The 19,803-nt window shown below is 51.5% G+C and overlaps 1 protein-coding gene across 3 annotated transcripts in view; it reads right to left on the reverse strand.

Moving 5' to 3' along the window:
- mmel1 (membrane metallo-endopeptidase-like 1) overlaps positions 1-17,057 on the reverse strand; it is a 243,318-nt gene extending 226,261 nt beyond the window's left edge. For all 3 annotated transcript variants that reach the window (XM_072478005.1, XM_072478006.1, XM_072478004.1), the window contains exons 1-2: positions 16,831-17,057; positions 16,585-16,748 (exon numbers count right to left, since the gene is read on the reverse strand). In XM_072478005.1, the coding sequence (XP_072334106.1) occupies positions 16,585-16,748; positions 16,831-16,877 (211 nt within the window). In that variant the 5' untranslated portion in view covers positions 16,878-17,057. The remainder of the gene's footprint in view (positions 1-16,584; positions 16,749-16,830) is intronic.
- Between the last annotated feature and the right edge of the window lie 2,746 nt (positions 17,058-19,803).

A 19,803-nucleotide genomic window follows, 5' to 3' on the forward strand; every position in this document is an offset into this window, starting at 1 on the left:
CATCTTACAGGTCGACAGCACATTTAATGTATCAAAATGTTCCAAAGGAGATTACTATAACATTAGCGACGCAACGTCACGCTGACTTCAACTGTCACGCAGTCATGCATGCAAATTCCCAATTTATATTTATTTAAAAAAGAAAAAGAAAAACCAATCATTTCCAATTTATCCAGGAAGATATCTAGAAATAGACACGATGATTTCAAATTGTAAACATGGTTAAGCGAGGAATTACTCTAAAATGCTGATTGTTGCTGGTTTTTCAGTGTGTCTAACAGGAAACAGACTGACCAAACTTCACAAACATATACACAGGAAGGGAAAAAAGTGATACTCCCATGGCTCAATAAGATGCTGCCTGTCATTAGAGAACAGAAATAATGATCACATCTGAAATAATAATCACATTCAGGACATTTATAAAAGTTGTCTGTTGCTTCTTCAATTATAATTGACAAGGTGAAGTGCTTGTGATGAATTGTCGTGTTTTTTTTCTTTACAGTTATTTTCCCTTATTTTGTGTTATATTAGGGTGCAGTGCCATGGGCATATTCAAGTAGCTATCTTTTTATCTGTGAGTTTGGACTGCCAACAATGTTGCACATTTGCACATGGAGGGTTAATATCATCCTCGCCCAATGACCATAGGCTGCTTTCCCTTTTGAGGGGGAGAGCTGACTGGTGATGATTTAACCTGAGGATCACCACACCTCAGGCGAGGGGCAAGGTTGAGAAGGCGGGGTCTTCATGAATAACCTCAGCTGGTAAGGGAATTGAACCCACGCTGCTGACCTCGCTCTGCATCACAAAACCAGCTGCCTAGCCAACTGAGCAAAACGTTCCAGCAGGAACCCCAGTTAGCATGAACATAGGAACAGGAGTAAGGGGTTCAGTCCCTCGAGTCTTTTTGCCATGGGCTATCTGTTCCTCAACCCTATTTGTCTAGTGAACTTATTGAATATGTGCTGAGTGAAGAATCGCGAGTATGTTCTGGAGATAGATTATATCCCTTTAAGAAAGACATTTATAAACAAATTGATAGTATATGGCCCTCCTAGAGCTTGGGGATCTACAATGTGCTTAAAGGGATAATAACTTTCTCCTTGTGTGTCTTCATTTCGAAATGAGCAACATGTTTGCAAGTCCAGGAAATGACAACCAGATGTTTAGGGTGCTTCCCTGATTTGTTGGAAGGAATTTCATACTTCATGAAAAACTATTTACTTGCTGCGTTTATTGTGAAATAAAATGGAAAATGCAAGGATCGGGAATTACTACTGAAGAGTGGGTAATTATGCAGCAAATTACTGCGATGAATAGACAGTAATAAATTTTCCCTGTGGCCTGCATGAAGCTTGCTCTGCTTAAGAACAGAAAAAAAACAGGAGAGTGGAAAGGGAGGTTTACTCTCTTTAACTATCATGTTGCTATGTATGAAAACCCCAGCAGAAAGGTCTGTATGAAAGGTCTGTATGTTACCCCTTCAGTAACATTCTCCCGAGACAGTGTGGGTGGGAGCCCTATTGGCAATATGTCATATGACTGGAATGATCCACTATCACCAGGTTCTCTCACTTCCTTTTGCACACCTCCCGGTTAGATTTACAGTTCTGCAGTAAAATTAAAAATCATTAATAGCAGCACAGTGTTTGTTCTCGGCATATCAAAAGTGCTTCAAATTTTTGACCAAGTTCTGGTTATTTTCATAGAGTTATCATAGTTATCATAGAATTTACAGTGCAGAAGGTGGCCATTCGGCCCATCGAGTCTGCACCGGCTCTTGGAAAGAGCACCCTACCCAAGGTCAACACCTCCACCCTAGCCCCATAACCCAGCAACCAAACCCAACACTAAGGGCAATTTTGGACGCTAAGGGCAATTTATCATGGCCAATCCACCTAACCTGCACACCTTTGGACTGTGGGAGGTAATCGGAGCACCCGGAGGAAACCCACGCACACACGGAGAGAACGTGCAGACTCCGCACAGACAGTGACCCAAGCTGGAATCGAACCTGGGACCCTGGAGCGGTGAAGCAATTGTGCTATCCACAATGCTACCGTGCTATTTTGTACTTGAAAAATTTCTTTACATACAGACATATGAATTAAGAGCCAGAATTGGCCAGTTGGCTGCTCAGGCTTGGTCTTCCATTCATTAACATCATGGTTGATCTTATTATAGCCTTATCTTCACATTCTACCTCCCCTTGACTATTGCCAACTTTTACAGGTGCACCAGAGAAAGCATCCTATCTAGCTGCATCACAGCCTGGTATGGCAACTGCTCGCCCCAAGAACGCAAGAAACTTCAAAGAGTGGTGAATGCCGCCCAGTCCATCACACGAACTCGCCTCCCATCCATTGACTCTGTCTACACCTCCCGCTGCCTTGGGAAAGCGGGCAGCATAATCAAAGACCCCCTCCCACCCGGCTTATTCACTCTTCCAACTTGTTCCATTGGGCAGGAGATACAAAAATCTGAGAATACGCACGAAGAGATTCAAAAACAGCTTCTTCCCTGCTGTTACCAGACTCCTAAACAACCCTCTTATAGACTGATTAATACTATACTCCTGTATGCTTCACCTGAAGGGGCTGGTTTAGCACAGGGCTAAATCGCTGGCTTTGGAAGAAGACCAAGGCAGGCCAGCAGCATGGTTCAATTCCCGTACCAGCCTCCCCGAACACGCGCCGGAATGTGGCGACTAGAAACTTTTCACAGTAACCTTCATTTGAAGCCTACTTGTGACAATAAGCGATTTACATTTACATGTCTATGTATTTACATTCTGTACCTTGTGTTGCCCTATTACGTATCTTCTTTTCATGTACTAAGTTTGAGCTGAACACAGAAAAATACTTTTCACTGTACCTCGGTGCACGTGACAATAAACAAATCCAATCCAATTCTGATAACCTTTTGACTCCCTTGTTAGTCAAGAATCAATCTACCTCTGCCTTAAACATATTCAATGACCCTGACTTCCCCCTTGTCCAGCAAAGAGATTTCCAAAGATTTACAACCCTCAGAGAAATAAATATTCTCATCTCCATGGTAAATGGGAGACTCCTTAATTAAAAAACGTGTCTCTGAGTTCGTGTCTCTCCCACAAGAGGAAATATCCTTCCAGCTTCCAACTTGTCAAGTCCCCTCAGGATCTTATATAGTTTAGTAAGATCAAATCTCCTTCTAAACTCCAATGGGTACAGGCCCAAATCCGTTCAACCTTTCCTCATAGGATAAACCCCTATCCCAGGTCTCAGTCAAGTGAACCTTCTTTGAACTGCTTCTAACGCATTTATATCCTTTCTCAAATAAAAAGACCAAAACCGTACACAGTACTCTAGATGTGGTCGCATCACTGTTGTACACAATTATAGTAAAGCATCCCTCCTTTTATATGCCTTTCCTCTTGCAATAAGCAACAACATTAATTTGTCTTCCTAATCACTTGCTGTACCTGCATACTAACATTCTCCAATTCATGTACCAGGACACCTAGGTCCTTCTGTACCTCAGAGTTCTACCATCTCTCGCAATTTAAATAATATGCTGCTTTGCTGTTCTTCCTGCTAATGTGAACAAGTTCACATTTTCCCACGTTACTCTCCATCTGCTGAACTGTTGCCCACTCACTTAATCTATGTCCCTTTGTCGACTCATGTCCTTTTCACAACTTACTTTCCAACCTTTCTTTGTGATATCAGAAAATTAAGCAAACATACATTCAGTCCCTTCACCCCTTCATCAAAGTCATTGATTTAAATTGGAAATAGTTGAAGCCCTGCCATTGATACCTGTGGCACTCCACTCGTCACATCTTGCCAAATTGAAAATGAGCATTTATGCCTACTCTGCTTTCTGTTTGCTAATCAATCCTCTATCCATGCTAATATGTCACCCCTTCTCCCCCACCACCACCACATCTCCATAAGCTCTTATTTTGCACAGTAACCTTTGATATGACACCTTGTCAAATGCCTTCTGAAGATCCAAGAACACCACATCCACACATCTTTGCAGAATTATACACTTTTCCTTTCAATTTGATACTATCCTTAACTCCTTTAGTTAGCCAAGGATATTGTGTCCTACCACGAGTCATTATTTCTCACTGTATCTTTTCTGAGCATTCTGAAATATCTCCTTAAACGTCTGCCATTGCATCTCTTATGACCTAACCTTCAACCTAATTTCAAAGATCACCTTCGCTAGCTCTACTTTCATGATTGCCCTTATTTAAATTTAGAACACTAGGCTTTCACCCTTCTCTCTCTCCCTCAAACTGAAAGTGAAATTCAATAACATTTTGATCGCAACTATCTAGGAGCGCCTTCACTTGGAGGTCATTCATTAACCCTGTCTCATTGCACAATTTCAGATCTTGAATAGCCTGTTCTCTGGTTGACGCTGGAATGTATTGCTCTAAGAAACTGTCTCAAAAACACTCTTCGGAACTCATCACCCAGGTTACCATTGCCAATCTGATTTGTCCAACCTATATGTAAATTAAAATCACCTGTACCTTTCTCACAAGTCGACATTATCTCTACCTGTATACCCCGTCCTACAATGTGGTTACTGTTAGGAGGCCAAAAGACCACGCCCACAAATAAGCTCTCACCTTAACTATTCTCATCTCCATCCAAACTGATTCTATGGGTGTGATTTAGCGACCCCAATGTGCCCGGCGTGGATCCTGGCGCAATGAGTGAATCAGGCATGAGCTCCAAATTGGGCTTTGCACCGGGCGGCAAACCTTACGTGAGTCACCCGACTCACTCCACTCTGTCCACAAAGGTAGAGCAGATGTAACGGTACCTGGGAGGGAATCTCCCAGACCATTGGAGACCTAGGTGGTGGGGGAAGTGCTGGGTGGCGCCCTGACACTCCCCCTGGCACCCAGGTACCTTGGCACTGCCAGCCTGTCACACTGGTAGTGCCAACTGAGCCACTGCCAGGGCTCCTGAGTGGCACTGCCAGGGTGCTAGGGGCACAGCAGGGTGCCAGGCTGGCTGTGCCAGGGTGCCCAGGTGCCACTGCCAAAGGTCAGGCCCGGGGGGGGGGGGGGGGGGGTCTTGCCAGGTTGAGGGGAGATGGAGGGTTCCCAGAGGTCTCTCCAAGGTTGGAGGGATGAAGGGGGGGGGGGTCAAAAGAGCAGGAGGGGGCCTGTAAGGCACAGGAGGGAAAGATCGGGACAGCCTTCCAAAATGCCGCCCCGATTTGTGCTCGCCAGCAGGAAATCACTAAGTGCGGCCTCGGCGAAGAGAAACTCCCTGAGGCCAAAAAGAAAAGTGAAGGCCGTTGGAAGGTGGAAGGGCATGTTGTGATGAGGATATTGTGATTCTGCAACATGATATAGATAGATTGGATGACTGGACAAAATCCTGGCAAATGGAGTTTAATGTGGGGAAGTATGACTCATGTACTTTGCTAGGATGAATAAAAGGCAGATTGTTATCTAAATGGACAGAGACTGCAGATAAGAGAAGTACAGAAGGATCTAGTGCATGAGTCACAAAAAGTTAGCAGGGAGGTCCAACAGGTAGTTAAGAGGGCAAACGGCATTTTGGCCTATTACAAAGGAGTTGGAGCTAAAAATAGGGAGGTTTTGTTGCAATTCTACAGAGTGTTGATGAGGCCTCATCTGGAATAATGCATACAGTTTTGGTCCCCTTACCTAAAAAAGGATATAGTAACAGTGGAGGCAGTCCAAAGCAGAGTTACCAAGCTAATTCCTGGGATGAGGGGGATGTCCTATCATACGAGACTAAATAGTCTGGGTCTGTATTCCTTGGAATTGAGAAGAGGTGACCTTATTCAAACAATTAAGACCCTGAGGGGGTTTGACAGGGTAGATGGTGAGATGTTTTCACTAGTAGGAGAGTCTCGAACAAGGGGACATAGCTACAAGATAAAGTACTGGTCATTTAAAACTGAAGTGCGTAGAAATTTCTTCTCGCAGAGGGTCGTGAATCTCTGGAACTCTTTGCCCCGGAAGGTGGATCATTAGAAATATTTAAACTGGAGGTGGATAAATAGTTGATAGATTGAGGAATAGAGGGCTATGGGGAAACGGCACAAGAAAGGAGTTGAAGCCGAGATAGCTCTACAATGATTATATTGAATGGCGGGCAGATTGAAGGGCCTGGTGGCCTCCTCCTGCTTCTATTTCTTGTATTGGGTGGCGAGATGCCTCTCAGTGCTGCGGTCACAGAGCAACACCCCCCTAAACACGCCAATCAGCGGACTTTAACTGGAGTCCTCTGGATTGCGCCCTTTATCTTGATCTTCAGAACTAAAGTCATCTCTCCCTATTGTACTAATGTCATTGTTAATTAACAGAGCTCCACACTTTCCTATCTTCTCATCCTTCCCAAATGTCACGCAACCTTGAAAATTCAGGACACAATTTTTGTCATCCTGCAGCCATGTCTTTGTAATGTCTATCAGATCTAACACATTTATTTCCATTTGGAAAGAAAATGCACAATTTGTAGATATATCCCAGTGTAAACAATGTTGTCATAGGTCATGTATGCTGTATACCTCAGATCTTGTGGAACAAGACACTGTGTGGTGTTGTACAGTAGACTGTCCAAAAAAGCCTGTGGCTGAGGTTTTACTTCAGGGTTGTAGTGAGTGCATGCAGGATCGCTCATCAGCAGGAGTGCATCGCATGCAGGCTAACAGACGAAGGAATGGATTACAGGCAGGATAACATCCCAGCAGGAATGAATGTTACACAGGATTCCTGCAATCAAATGATGTGTGTTGAACAGTACGTGCTAATGGACAACATCACTTGAGTTCAACTGCGCAGTTCATCAGACAAATGTGTTTTTGGTGGAAAAATAGTATTTGTATGATTTGTGTCAGATCAGTGCAACCCTTTCCAGCAGCATGGGTAACTTGACTTTATCAACATTTTAACCCTTCTTCATAGTCTCCTCACTGGAAAAAGTCCAAACTGCTCCTAAAACACTAATTGATAACACTGACTAATCTTAGAGAGATGCAGACATGATAATAACTAAATTATAGTGTTCCAAATTAAATATATTTGACAAATATTATGCTGGCAGAGTGTGTTAGGGCACCAGTGTGCTCCACTTTGGGAGTCATGGAGCATAATGTTGGAGCTCGTGACTGCTGCTTTGAACTGGTGTTCAGACACAGAATGAAGGCTAGCTCTTTCCTTACACAGGAACAAGAGCCACCTGGAACAATATCATGTCACTTTAAAATCAATAGCTCAGAATTGTATCTGTTGGGAAAATCAAAGAGGGGGGAGTGGGTATTTGGAGCGTCAATTACCTCAAAAAGAACATCTGCCAGTATGTCATCACAAAATCTAGTTACTCCTTACCATTTGAAGTGATTTTGTGCGAAAATATTTGAACTAAGCCACATCACAAAGACAATGGGGAAATTTAGTGCCAAAAAAGTTCTTTTTCTTGAAAAAGATAAATTGAAATAATTAACTTTGAATTTAGATTGAACTCCATCAACTGAAAAATTACAATGCGATATCACTTGCAGATCCCAATAACACAGATACTACTGTAATTCTTGTATTGCTGTTATCAGGCAGGGGGTGGGGGCAGGTCGGTTAGCTCAGTTAGCTGGATGGCTGGTTTGCGATCAGGAGCAGTGCCAACTGCGCGGGCTCAATTCCTGTACGGGCTGAGGTTAACCATGAAAGTCCTGCCTTCACAACCTTGCCACGCACCTGAGGTGTGGTGACCCTCAGGTTAAATCACCACCAGTCAGCTTTCTCTCAAAAAGCGAGAGCTACGGCGACTTTCATTGCTATTGTCATTCGCACCATTACGAACACTAAGCACTAATATCCCTAGTGTTAATACACTTGAACACAGAGACAAATGCTCATCATTTGGAATCACTGAGGTCGGCTTTAAGTTCAAGCAGACTTCAGGGGCGAAATTCTCCGTTATCGGCGGAAACTCCGCCGATCGGCGCAAAAAACGGCGCAAATCCCACTTGCGTCACGTCATAAAAATGGGCCGATAGTCTGCGGCCCGAAATGGGCTAGCAGCGACGTAACGGGATCCGCGCTTGCGCAGTGGTTCACGCCGTGCAGCGTCATACGCGCTGCACGGCGTGACGGCTCATAAGGCCGCGCAGCTCCCCCCCACCCGACCGGAACACCCGACCGCAACACCCGACTTGATGGCTGGCCGTCGCTCAGCCCCGAGGTTCGAGTCACGCGATGTGGAGGCGCTCCTGGACGCGGTGGAGCAGAGGAGGGACGCCCTGTATCCCGGGCACGGCCGCAGAGTTGCCCCACGCCACAGCCGGCGTCTGTGGAGGGAGGTGGCAGAGGCCGTCACCGCTGTGGCCCTAACACCACGGACAGGCACCCAGTGCCACAAGAAGGTGAACGACCTCGTCAGAGCAGGCAGGGTGAGCCTCCCCCATATCCCCCATATCCCCCCTCCCCATATCCCCCATATCCCCCCTCCCCCATATCCCCCCTCCCCCATTTCCCCCCTCCCCCATATCCCCCCTCCCCCATATCCCCCATATCCCCCCTCCCCCATATCCCCCTCCCCCATATCCCCCATATCCCCCCTCCCCCATATCCCCCCTCCCCCATATCCCACATATTCCCCCCTCCCCCATATCCCCCCTCCCCCATATCCCCCATATCCCCCTCCCCCATATCCCCCCCTCCCCCATATCCCCCCTCCCCCATATCCCCCATATCCCCCCTCCCCCATATCCCCCCTATCCCCCCTCCCCCATATCCCCCCCTCCCCCATATCCCCCCTCCCCCATATCCCCCCTCCCCATATCCCCCCTCCCCCATATCCCCCCCTCCCCATATCCCCCCTCCCCATATCCCCCACATCCCCCTCCCCCATATCCCCCCCTCCCCCATATCCCCCCCTCCCCCATATCCCCCCTCCCCCATATCCCCCCTCCCCCATATCCCCAAGTGAATCCAGCCCTAACTTTCACCTCTGCAATGCACGCGCAACCGATGGCGTGCATTCATATACCTGCCTAACACTGTTGCCTTTTACCCCTGCCACCACCCCCCCCCCCCCCCCACAGGAGAAGCGCGCACACAACAATAGGGAGCATGTGAGGACTGGAGGAGGGCCCGCTGATGAGAGGCCACTGACCGTACACGAGGAAAGGGCCCTGGAACTGGCTGGCGGACCTGAGGATGCAGAGGTCGGGGCCCCACGAGCAAGTGAGCCACCAACAGCCCGTCCCCATATCCCCCCTCCCCTATATCCCCCTCCCCCGTATCACCTGATCACTGCCTGATGTCTAACCATGCATGCTTCATTGTGTATCGCAGGACCAAACGTCCAGGCACCCATCCCCGCAGATGCAGACCGCCCGCAGGATGCCCCTCGGAGACCACAGGAGACGGAGAGACCCGCACCCTCCAGCATGCGACGCCCGCAGGATGCCCCTCGGAGACCACGGGAGACGGAGAGACCCGCACCCTCCAGCATGCGACGCCCGCAGGATGCCCCTCGGAGACCACGGGAGACGGAGAGACCCGCACCCTCCAGCATGCGACGCCCGCAGGATGCCCCTCGGAGACCACAGGAGACGGAGAGACCCGCACCCTCCAGCATGCGACGCCCGCAGGATGCCCCTCGGAGACCACGGGAGATGGAGAGACCCGCACCCTCCAGCATGCGACGCCCGCAGGATGCCCCTCGGAGACCACAGGAGACGGAGAGACCCGCACCCTCCAGCATGCGACGCCCGCAGGATGCCCCTCGGAGACCACAGGAGACGGAGAGACCCGCACCCTCCAGCATGCGACGCCCGCAGGATGCCCCTCGGAGACCACGGGAGATGGAGAGACCCGCACCCTCCAGCATGCGACGCCCGCAGGATGCCCCTCGCACACCACGGGAGACGGAGAGACCTGGAGCAACAGGGAGACGACACCCCCGTCACGTGCGGGAGCGACCACCCAGCGATGAGGGGGGCAGCCACAGGCCCCCGTCACATCCGAGCCAGGACACCACTACCCAGGACACCACTATCCAGGACACCCCTACCCGGGACACCACTACCCAGGACACCCCTACCCGGGACAGCACTACCCGGGACAGCACTACCCGGGACAGCGCTACCCAGGACACCCCTACCCGGGACAGCACTACCCGGGACAGCACTACCCGGGACAGCACTACCCGGGACAGCACTACCCGGGACAGCACTACCCGGGACAGCACTACCCGGGACAGCACTACCCAGGACACCCCTACCCGGGAAGACGAAATACCAGACAGTGACTCAGAGTGGATGGGTGGAGACGAACCCCCACCCCAAAGTGCCATGGACTCAGAGTGGGACGAAGAGCACGACACAACGCCACTGCTGTCACCAACACCCTCCACCATCGCAGAAACACTCACCACGGTTGGGCACTTTAGTGATGAGGCGTCTGGTACACTCACTGGTGCGCACAACACAGCCGTCCCGGTACAGCAGGTGGAGGTAGGAGCAGCAGAGGGACCGGGCGGTCGGAGGGCAGCCCAGGCCAAGCGAACATCTGCCGCCCAGATGGATCCCGGGTTCCTGCAGTTACCACACCCACACATAGATCCGATGCAACCACCGACACGGAGACGAGCGAATAGGGTGACGGGTGGCTTGCGGCGGCTGCGGTCGCAGGTGGAGGAGTCCACCCGCGTCCAGGAGCTGGGAGTGGTCCCGGTCATGCGTGCCACCCAGGCTGACACCGCACGGGTGGCGTCCGCGGTGGAGGCAATGGGTGCGACGGTGTCAGACATGGGGAACGGTTTGCGAGGCCTGGGGCCTTCCGTGCAGGCAGCGTCTGTGGCCCAGGAAATGGCTGCCCTCTCACAGGAGGCCATGAGCCAGTGCCAGCGCCAGATGGCAGAGGCGCTCAACGCCATAGCCCAGTCTCAGCAGGCCATGGCCCAGTCTCAGCAGGCCATGGCCCAGTCTCAGCAGGCCATAGCCCAGTCTCTGCAGGCCATGGCCCAGTCTCAGCAGGCCATGGCCCAGTCTCAGCAGGCCATGGCCCAGTCTCAGCAGGCCATCGCTGAGGGCATCGGCGCCAGTGGCCATGTGCGAGCTGGCGTCGCACTGTCGCAGACAGGGTTCGACAACCCCCTGGGCTCCATGGCTGCAAACCTGCAGACCCCTGTCGATACCAGCACGGGCCTCCAGGACTGGCAGCGCCAGATGTCGGGGGCGCGCCGGATGGCCAGTCCGTTCGCATCCCCCACCCATGTAGAGGCCTGGGGGCCATCGGGCACCCCGAGGGAGGAGGAGGTGGTGTGGTCCGTCCCGGCTCCCTCTGTAGGGGAGGTCCCGGTACACCGCGACACCTCGGACTCCCCCCCTTCCGTCCCAGGTGCATCGGGTGGGCAACGGGCAGGACAGGCTGGCAGCTCGCCATCCCAGTCGCCCGGGCCGCAGCCTGGCCCATCTAGGCCAGGACGCCTCAGGAAACGGCCGCCAAAGGGATCCGGTGTCAGAGGGCAGGAATCACAGGAGTCCACCTCCAGTTCTGCTGTACCATCTGGGGAACCACGTAGACGTAGTCAAAGGGCCCGTAAGGCCAAACAATTAGACACTGAGTAAGTTGGCACGGGTGCAGGGCACAGATGAGTTTTAGGGGCTAGGGCACGTACATGAACTCCTTTGGTTATTAAAGTCAATGTTACACCTACCGAAGCTGCCTTTGTGCTCTGTCCAAAGTGTGCGGGCGTGTCATGTATGTTGAGCGCAAGTGTGTGTGTGACGGGTGGTCTTACCTCAGCCCCAGGTGAGTCTGCCCCCTTCCCCCTGGGCCGCCATCAACATCCCCCGGGCAGAGGACGGGACCGTGCGCTGCAGTGTCACAGCCGCATGCAGGGATGGTCCGGGTGGATGGTGGTACTGTGGCCATGGGTCAGACATAGTCCAACGATGTAGAGCCAGTAGCTCATCGGAGGCGGGTTGTCATCATCCTCCATGGCCTGCGATAGACACGCGTCCACCCGCAACTGGGTGAGCCCGGCCCGTTGTGCCGCCGGTGGATCGGCAATTGGGGGTGGGGGGGTGGTGTGCATGCGGGTGGGGTGTGTGGGGTTGGGGAGGGGGGTGAGGGTGCTGGGTGGGTGGATGGGTGGGGGGTGTGGGTGGTCGGCTGTTGTCATGGTGTGCGGTCTGTGGCCATACTACCCGATTCCCACGCCCATCTAGTCAGTGAAGCGGGCGTCTATCAGTCTGTCCCGTGCCCGCTGGGCCAGCCGGTAACGGTGGACAGCCACCCGCCTGTGTCTACCCCGTCTGCCCTGACCATTGCCCCCATCCCCCTCATCTGGGGAGGACCGGGCCTCTTCCTGCTGCTCCTCCACTCCGCCCTCCTCTGCCTGCGGCACATCGCCCCTCTGCTGGGCTATGTTGTGCAGGACGCAGCACACCACAATGATGCGGCCGACCCTATCTGACCGATACTGGAGGGCGCCCCCAGAGAGGTCCAGGCACCTGAAACGCATCTTCAGCACGCCAAAGCACCTCTCGATCACTCCCCTTGTCGCTACATGGGCATCATTGTAGCGGTTCTCCGCCTCATTGCGTGGCCTCCGTATAGGCGTCATCAGCCACGATCGCAATGGGTAGCCCCTGTCGCCCAGCAACCAGCCCCTCAGCCGGGGATGGCGTCCCTCGTACATGCCGGGGATGGATGACCGCGACAACACGAATGAGTCGTGTACACTGCCTGGGTGACGGGCGCAGACGTGCAGGATCATCATGCGGTGGTCGCAGACCACCTGTACGTTCATTGAATAGGTCCCCTTCCTATTAGTGAACACGGCCCTGTTCTCTGCAGGTGGCCGCACGGCGACGTGCATCCCATCGATCGCGCCCTGGACCATGGGGAACCCGGCAACGGCAGAGAAGCCCACGGCCCGGGCATCTTGGCTGGCCCGGTCCACGGGGAAGCGGATGTAGCGGTGCGCCATGGCATAAAGGGCATCTGTCACTGCCCGGATGCACCGATGCACCGATGTCTGCGATATGCCGGACAGGTCCCCACTCGGTGCCTGGAATTACCCCGTTGCATAAAAGTTCAGGGCCACCGTAACCTTGACGGACACGGGGAGAGGGTGTCCCCCGCCAGTGCCACGCGGTGACAGGTGTGCCAGCAGGTGGCAGATGTGTGCCACGGTTTCCCGGCTCATCCGGAGTCTCCTCCTGCATTCCCGGTCCGTGAGGTCCTGGTATGACTGCCGGGGCCGGTACACACGGGGCGCCCTCGGGTGCCTCCGTTGCCGTGGGGCCACGACGTCCTCCTCCCCCTCCTCGTCCTGTCGGTCAGGTGTCCCTCCAGCCTGGGCGGCTGCCGCCTGCCCCTCTGCGGCAGCCTGCGCCGCCTCTCTGGCATGCTCCTCCTCCTCCGCCTCCTCCTCCTCCTCCTCATCCAGGGCAACATAGACATGAGCGGCTGCCACCACGGCGGCCAACATCGCTGGATGGTCTGAAAACATGACGGCCTGGTGGGGGGGAGGGGAACGACGACATGTCATCATTGCCCATATCCCCTCCTCCCCCCAGCCAGGTGGCATGGACCGCATGGGTCCAACTGTTGGAGGCTGGCACCTGGCCAGGTGGACCAACTCATTTGCCCTCCCATCACCCACCCCGGCACGGACCCCCTCCCCAACCCCCAACCTCCACCCCAGCACGGACCCCCCCCCCAACCTCCACCCCGGCACGGACCCCCTCCCCAACCCCCAACCTCCACCCCAGCACGGACCCCCCCCCCCAACCTCCACCCCGGCATGGACCCCCTCCCCAACCTCCACCCCAGCACGGACCCCCCCCCCCCAACCTCCACCCCAGCACGGACCCCCCCCCCAACCTCCACCCCGGCACGGACCCCCTCCCCAACCTCCACCCCGGCACGGACCCCCTCCCCAACCTCCACCCCAGCATGGACCCCCCCCCAACCTCCACCCCGGCACGGACCCCCTCCCCAACCTCCACCCCGGCACGGACCCCCTCCCCAACCTCCACCCCAGCACGGACCCACCCCCCAACCTCCACCCCGGCACGGACCCCCTCCCCAACCTCCACCCCAGCACAGACCCCCCCCCCCAACCTCCACCCCGGCACGGACCCCCTCCCCAACCTCCACCCCGGCACGGACCCCCTCCCCAACCTCCACCCCAGCACGGACCCCCCCCCAACCTCCACCCCAGCACGGACCCCCCCCCCAACCTCCACCCCGGCACGGACCCCCTCCCCAACCCCCAACCTCCACCCCAGCATGGACCCCCCCCCCAACCTCCACCCCGGCACGGACCCCCTCCCCAACCTCCACCCCGCCACGGACCCCCTCCCCAACCTCCACCCCAGCACGGACCCCCTCCCCAACCTCCACCCCGGCACGGACCCCCTCCACAACCCCCAACCTCCACCCCGGCACGGACCCCCTCCCGGCACTCCCCCGGAGCCCAGCCTACTCTAACCACCCCCCCCCCCCGCCGCACACACACACAAGCCGAGACACACCTCTCCTCACGCAATCAGTCTGCGGCCACGCCATTTCCTGCCCAGAGCCAACCCCCCAGGCCGTCACTCACCTCCTCGCTGGTCGGCGTGAGCCTGGAGCACCGGGTCACGCCGATGAAAAGGAGGTTTGATTGACGTCGACGTGAACGGTCATCACGTCGACGGGACTTCGGCCCATCCGGAAGGGAGAATATCGGCAGGCCGAAAATCGGCTGCCTTGCGCAGACCCGTGACATTCTCCGCGGCAGCGGTGCCATTAACGCCCCGCCGACTTTTCTCCCTTCGGAGACTTCGGCGGGGGCGGGGGCGGGATTCACGGCGGCCAACGGCCATTCTCCGACCCGGCGGGGGGTCGGAGAATGACGCCCCAGATATCTCGCTCAGGCAGCACATTAACCCATCAATTCTGACCTTAGGAATGATGTTCTTCTGTTTTCGTCTTTTCCTTTTCTAAAAATATCACTGGATGAAAATTAACATTATTTTTTTAAAAAATTTAGAGTACCCGATTCATTTTTTTCCAATTAAGGGGCAATTTAGTGTGGCCAATCCACCTACCCTGCATATCTTTGGGTTGTGGGGGCAAAACCCATGCAAACACGGGGAGAATGTGCAAACTCCACACGGACAGTGACCCAGGGCCGGGATACGAACCTGGGACCTCGGCGCCGTGGGGCAGCAGGGGTGGCCCACTACGCCACCGTGCTGCCTGGAAAATTAACATTAGGACTAAAATAAGCACGGACATAAATGTGATTGCTAACATTATAATTTGCCTGACTATCACTACCAAGGTGACTTACAGTAGCATTTTTCGCTAACACATACACTAACTTGACAACTAACAGTACCATCAACAGTTTTAAACAAAGATGACTAATAGTTATGGTTAAAAAAAAAAGTCAAAACTTATTACAGTTGCTTAATATCAAAAATATCATCTTAATGTCCAACATATCTTTTAATGAGCATTAGCAAAAAGATGCAAATAGGAAATGTTATATGCCGCTGGAAAACCTACACTGTATTGTTTCTGAGCACTATACTTACAGGATGCAATGTGTCACTGACAGAACCAAGCTATACTATCAGTTCTCCAGTAGGTCCCATCCAGTGACAATAGTACAAAGCCTTTAAAATGGCAGTTAGATTTCAATGCTGGGAATCCTGTAGTTTAGCACCTCACTGCAGCTATTATGTAACAGGTCTGAAAGCCAGATAAAATGATTATCTCCTTCAAGTGACTTCTTCATATGCACCTTTCACAACGCCAATACAACTCACAGCATTGTACAGTCAGTGAAGTACTTTTGAGGTGCAGCAATTATTGTTGTGTAGGAAAAACAGCAAGCAAATTGTACATGGCAAGAGCACACAAACAACAATGCGATAATGACAAGGACATCTCCCCTGTTCTTTAAAATAGTCCCCTCCACCTTGGAGAGTAGACAGGGCCTTGGTTTAATGCCTCATCAGAACGACAGATCCTCTGACAATGCAGGACTGTCTCAGCACTGCATTGGAGCTTCAGCCTAGATTCTAGTGCTCACATCACTGGATTCTGACTTATACACACCACCTTTTAAATCAGACACAAGGTTACCAACCCGAGTACAGCTGTCTATGAGGGACATCATACTCTAGGCTAATGCACTTCAAACTCTACACATGATCATTTGACTGTTGTTCCTCTCACTCGCTTTGAACTTAGTTGTAGAAATTAACTCAAGAAGCATTCGAGGGATCTTCTGTTCCACACCAACACACTCTTCAACTGCCCTCTGACGGAGCCTAACAGACTACTCCGTTGTGATCAAACTATTACAAAGAAAATTACAGCAGCGAAGATGGCCTTCGGGGGAATTAAGGATGGACAATAAATGTCAGTCATGTCAGCGATGCCCCCAACCTGAGAATTCTTAATAAAGTTAAGAGGCTTGGTTTAGCTACGAGGCTGCAGTTATCACCCAAACTTATCAAGGGTCACCTTTTGGGACCAGGGTCTGCTGTCACCTGACCAGGTTATCTGGTCATGGGTCACCTTACCTCCCTGGGTTGTGTACAGCACAACCAGCGCCACCACTGCGCATGTCATAAGCAGGAGCAGCACCGCCAGAGCAATTTCAATGAAAGTCCAACTTCTCTTGGCTGATTTTGTCGACTTCTCTCCGATGTCCATCTGGCTTTCCGACGTGCCCGTTATAGTGACTCTGTACGAGAAAAGACAGCGAGTCAGCACCGACTCGACCAGAAGAGGCGGCAAACAGACCGAACACAAAAAGACCACTTTACATCTGCACTCTGGCCTGATCCTCCATCTCCATCTGCCCTTCCTGCATGGAAAAATCCCCCAATTCCTTATCGGTGGCCTGGCTCTTCCTGAAAGCAATATTGTGATCCGCGGAACTTGGGCAGTGGACGGCGGGGCTGCAGATGGCATGGGATGTGGGTGCCGAGCAATGTGAGCGGGTGGCAGACACTAACTTTATAATGGATGTCTTCCCATTCAAAAGGCACGCGGGAGTGAGGGGTGGGATTTGGAGTGCAAAGGTGTCAAGGAGAACACTTGGGCCAACAAGCATTTATCAGCCTGGTGACGGCAACTCCCCCCCCTTCCCCCCAAAAGGGTTGTTTCATTCCTGACATTGCTCCTGTATCAAACAAAAGGGGGGGGGGGGAGCTGAGGAATGGATACAACACGCAGGGTTTTACTCCGTGGAGTTCTCGGTCACCAGGTAACCGCACCGAGAGGCGGGGGGGGGGGGGGGGGGGTGGAAATCACTCCCCAGTGCCGAACCCAAGAATCCCCACTTGTCAATTTCAGCTGCCTTTCATTAATTCAGTTTCCCAGCGGCGCTGGAGTCAGTGTCCTGCACTCGGGACAGATGCAGTTTCAGTAACTTTTAACCAGAGAGGACGAACTGCCGGCAATCTGTGGAAGGGCCGGGGCGCCGCCCTCAAGATAAAAATCATTGGGCATCTTTGAGTCGTTGTCCGGGTCCTGCGACTTTCGAAGCTTCACTCTGAACAGCGCTTGTACACAATCCAATCGCGGCTGCAACAGTAAGGTTTTCGCCTCCGTTCCAATAATGGCCAGAGGGATTTGGCAGGAACTCATTACACCTGGAAGCGACACTGTGATGTCATCCCAAATATGCTGAATATTGTTTTAAGAATGTCCCACGGATTCACAACCATCTGACTCAGAGGCAGGGGTATTACTATAGCTGACACCGAAGAGGAAGAAAATGGTCCCAAGAGGCACCTCACAATGTAAAAATATGATAGAAATGCGTGAAAAGCGAGGAATTTTATATTACTGGTCAGTTTTGTCTGGGTGTGACTTTTCAGAATATTTCCATTCATGTCATCGTACCTGTGCTCGATGATATTTGGGTTACAAACTTGACTAATATAAGAAAGATTTCCTTGAACATCAGTTTGAAGCGTTATCTTATATTTCTACAAGACTTTAGCATGTTCCAAGTTGTCCAAAATGCCCGACAATCCAGGAGTTATTTTGGACGTGCAATCATTTCAAAGCAACTGGAAGATTGCGCAAATAGCAAGGTGTATGGTAGGTGGTTAGGTTACTAGCCTTGTAATCCTGGGTTCAAATCTCAACACGGTAATTGCGGAATTTTAATTCACTTAATTCCCAGAATCGCTGAATTGTTACAGTGCAGGGGGAGGCAACTTGACCCAGTGTGTCTGCACGGATCTCCGGATGAGCAATTCAGCAAGTGCCGCTTCACATTCATCCCCTTCAGATATCAGTATAATTCCCGTTGGAATGCTTCGATTGAATCTGTCTCCACAACACTCTCACACAGAGCACCTTAACCACTGGCTGCATGAAAAGTTGTTCCCTGTGTCACTTTGTCTTCTTTTGCCAATTACTTCAAATCTGTGCTCTCTCGTTCTCAATCCTTTTTCCAGCTGGAACAGATTCTCCCTGTCTAATCTGTCCAGACCCCTCATGATTTTGAACACCTCTATCAAATCTCCTCTCAGCCTTCCTTTCTTTAAGGAAAACAGTCCCAACTTCTCCAATCCTATCTTCAGAGCTGAAGTTCCTCACCCCTGAAGCCATTATCGTGAATGGTTTCTGCCCTCTACCTGGTGCCTTCACATCTTTCCTAAACTGAGGTGCCCAGAACTGGACACCAATAATCCAGCTGAAGCTTCTTGTACAAGTTCCACACAACTTCTTTACCCTTGTATTCTATGTTGCTATCAACAGAGCCCATATTACATGTATGCTTTATGAACCACACTTTAAACCTGACTTGTGCACATATACAACCAGATCCCTCTGCTCCTGAACCCACTTCAAAGTTGTATATATTTTTTATTAATGTCTCTCCGTGTTCTTCATACCAAAATGAATCACTTCACATTTCTCTGCGTTGAACTTTAACTGCCACTTGTCCGTCCACTCCACCAACTTGTCTATGTCCTTTCAAAGTTTTACTATCCTCCCGCGATGGACGTTGTAATTGTTATACATTATATTTTATATTCTGTCGCAGTAATGTTATTAACATCCCTGGTTGTAAATACATACAGGCAAAGAGTCCACTAAAGCTGTAATTAAAGTGTTATAAATGGTGAGGTAATCATTCATTCCAACCATCTACTTGGTTACAGATAAAAGGTTAATGGAATTGTGTTTTGATTGCTGTAGATTCCTTGAGGGATTGTATTTAGTCCTAACTGAGCAGGTCGGGAAACTTAGTGGGATAAAGATGTTGTGATTAATGGGAGGAGCCAGGTCTGTCTGTAGTTTTGCAGAATTATATAGGATTTTAAGTTGAACAGCCGCCCAATGCTGTTAGATTGAGCAGAAGTTTACTGGATCTGCTCTTGAAAGGAACTCTCTCCAAAAGTCTCTACACAGCTAAGCAAGAAGCCTGTTTTATTAACTTTATTTATGTGGCATTTTAACTGTATTAGTTTGCTGATGGAATTAGTGACAGGTATAGATAGTATGTTCAAGTTTTTACCTTTATTTAAGATCTCTTTGACTGATAATTGTAAATCTATTTCTTTGATGTTACTGTTGTTAATCCCGTGTTTAAATTAAAGTTTGTTTTAAAGTAAAAGATATTTGTCAGCGTCATCACTTCTGAGGTGAAGTATCCTTTCCTCACAGTTTTACTTGTTTGGGGTTCCCGTCCGGTATCCTAACAAAGGTTGGAGAAGGTTTGTTGTCCTAACACTCTTCACAGTTCACAATGTTTTCAAGTTTCATATCACCTGCAA

This window comes from Scyliorhinus torazame, chromosome 16 (assembly GCF_047496885.1).
Source record: "Scyliorhinus torazame isolate Kashiwa2021f chromosome 16, sScyTor2.1, whole genome shotgun sequence".
Lineage (NCBI taxonomy): Eukaryota > Metazoa > Chordata > Chondrichthyes > Carcharhiniformes > Scyliorhinidae > Scyliorhinus > Scyliorhinus torazame.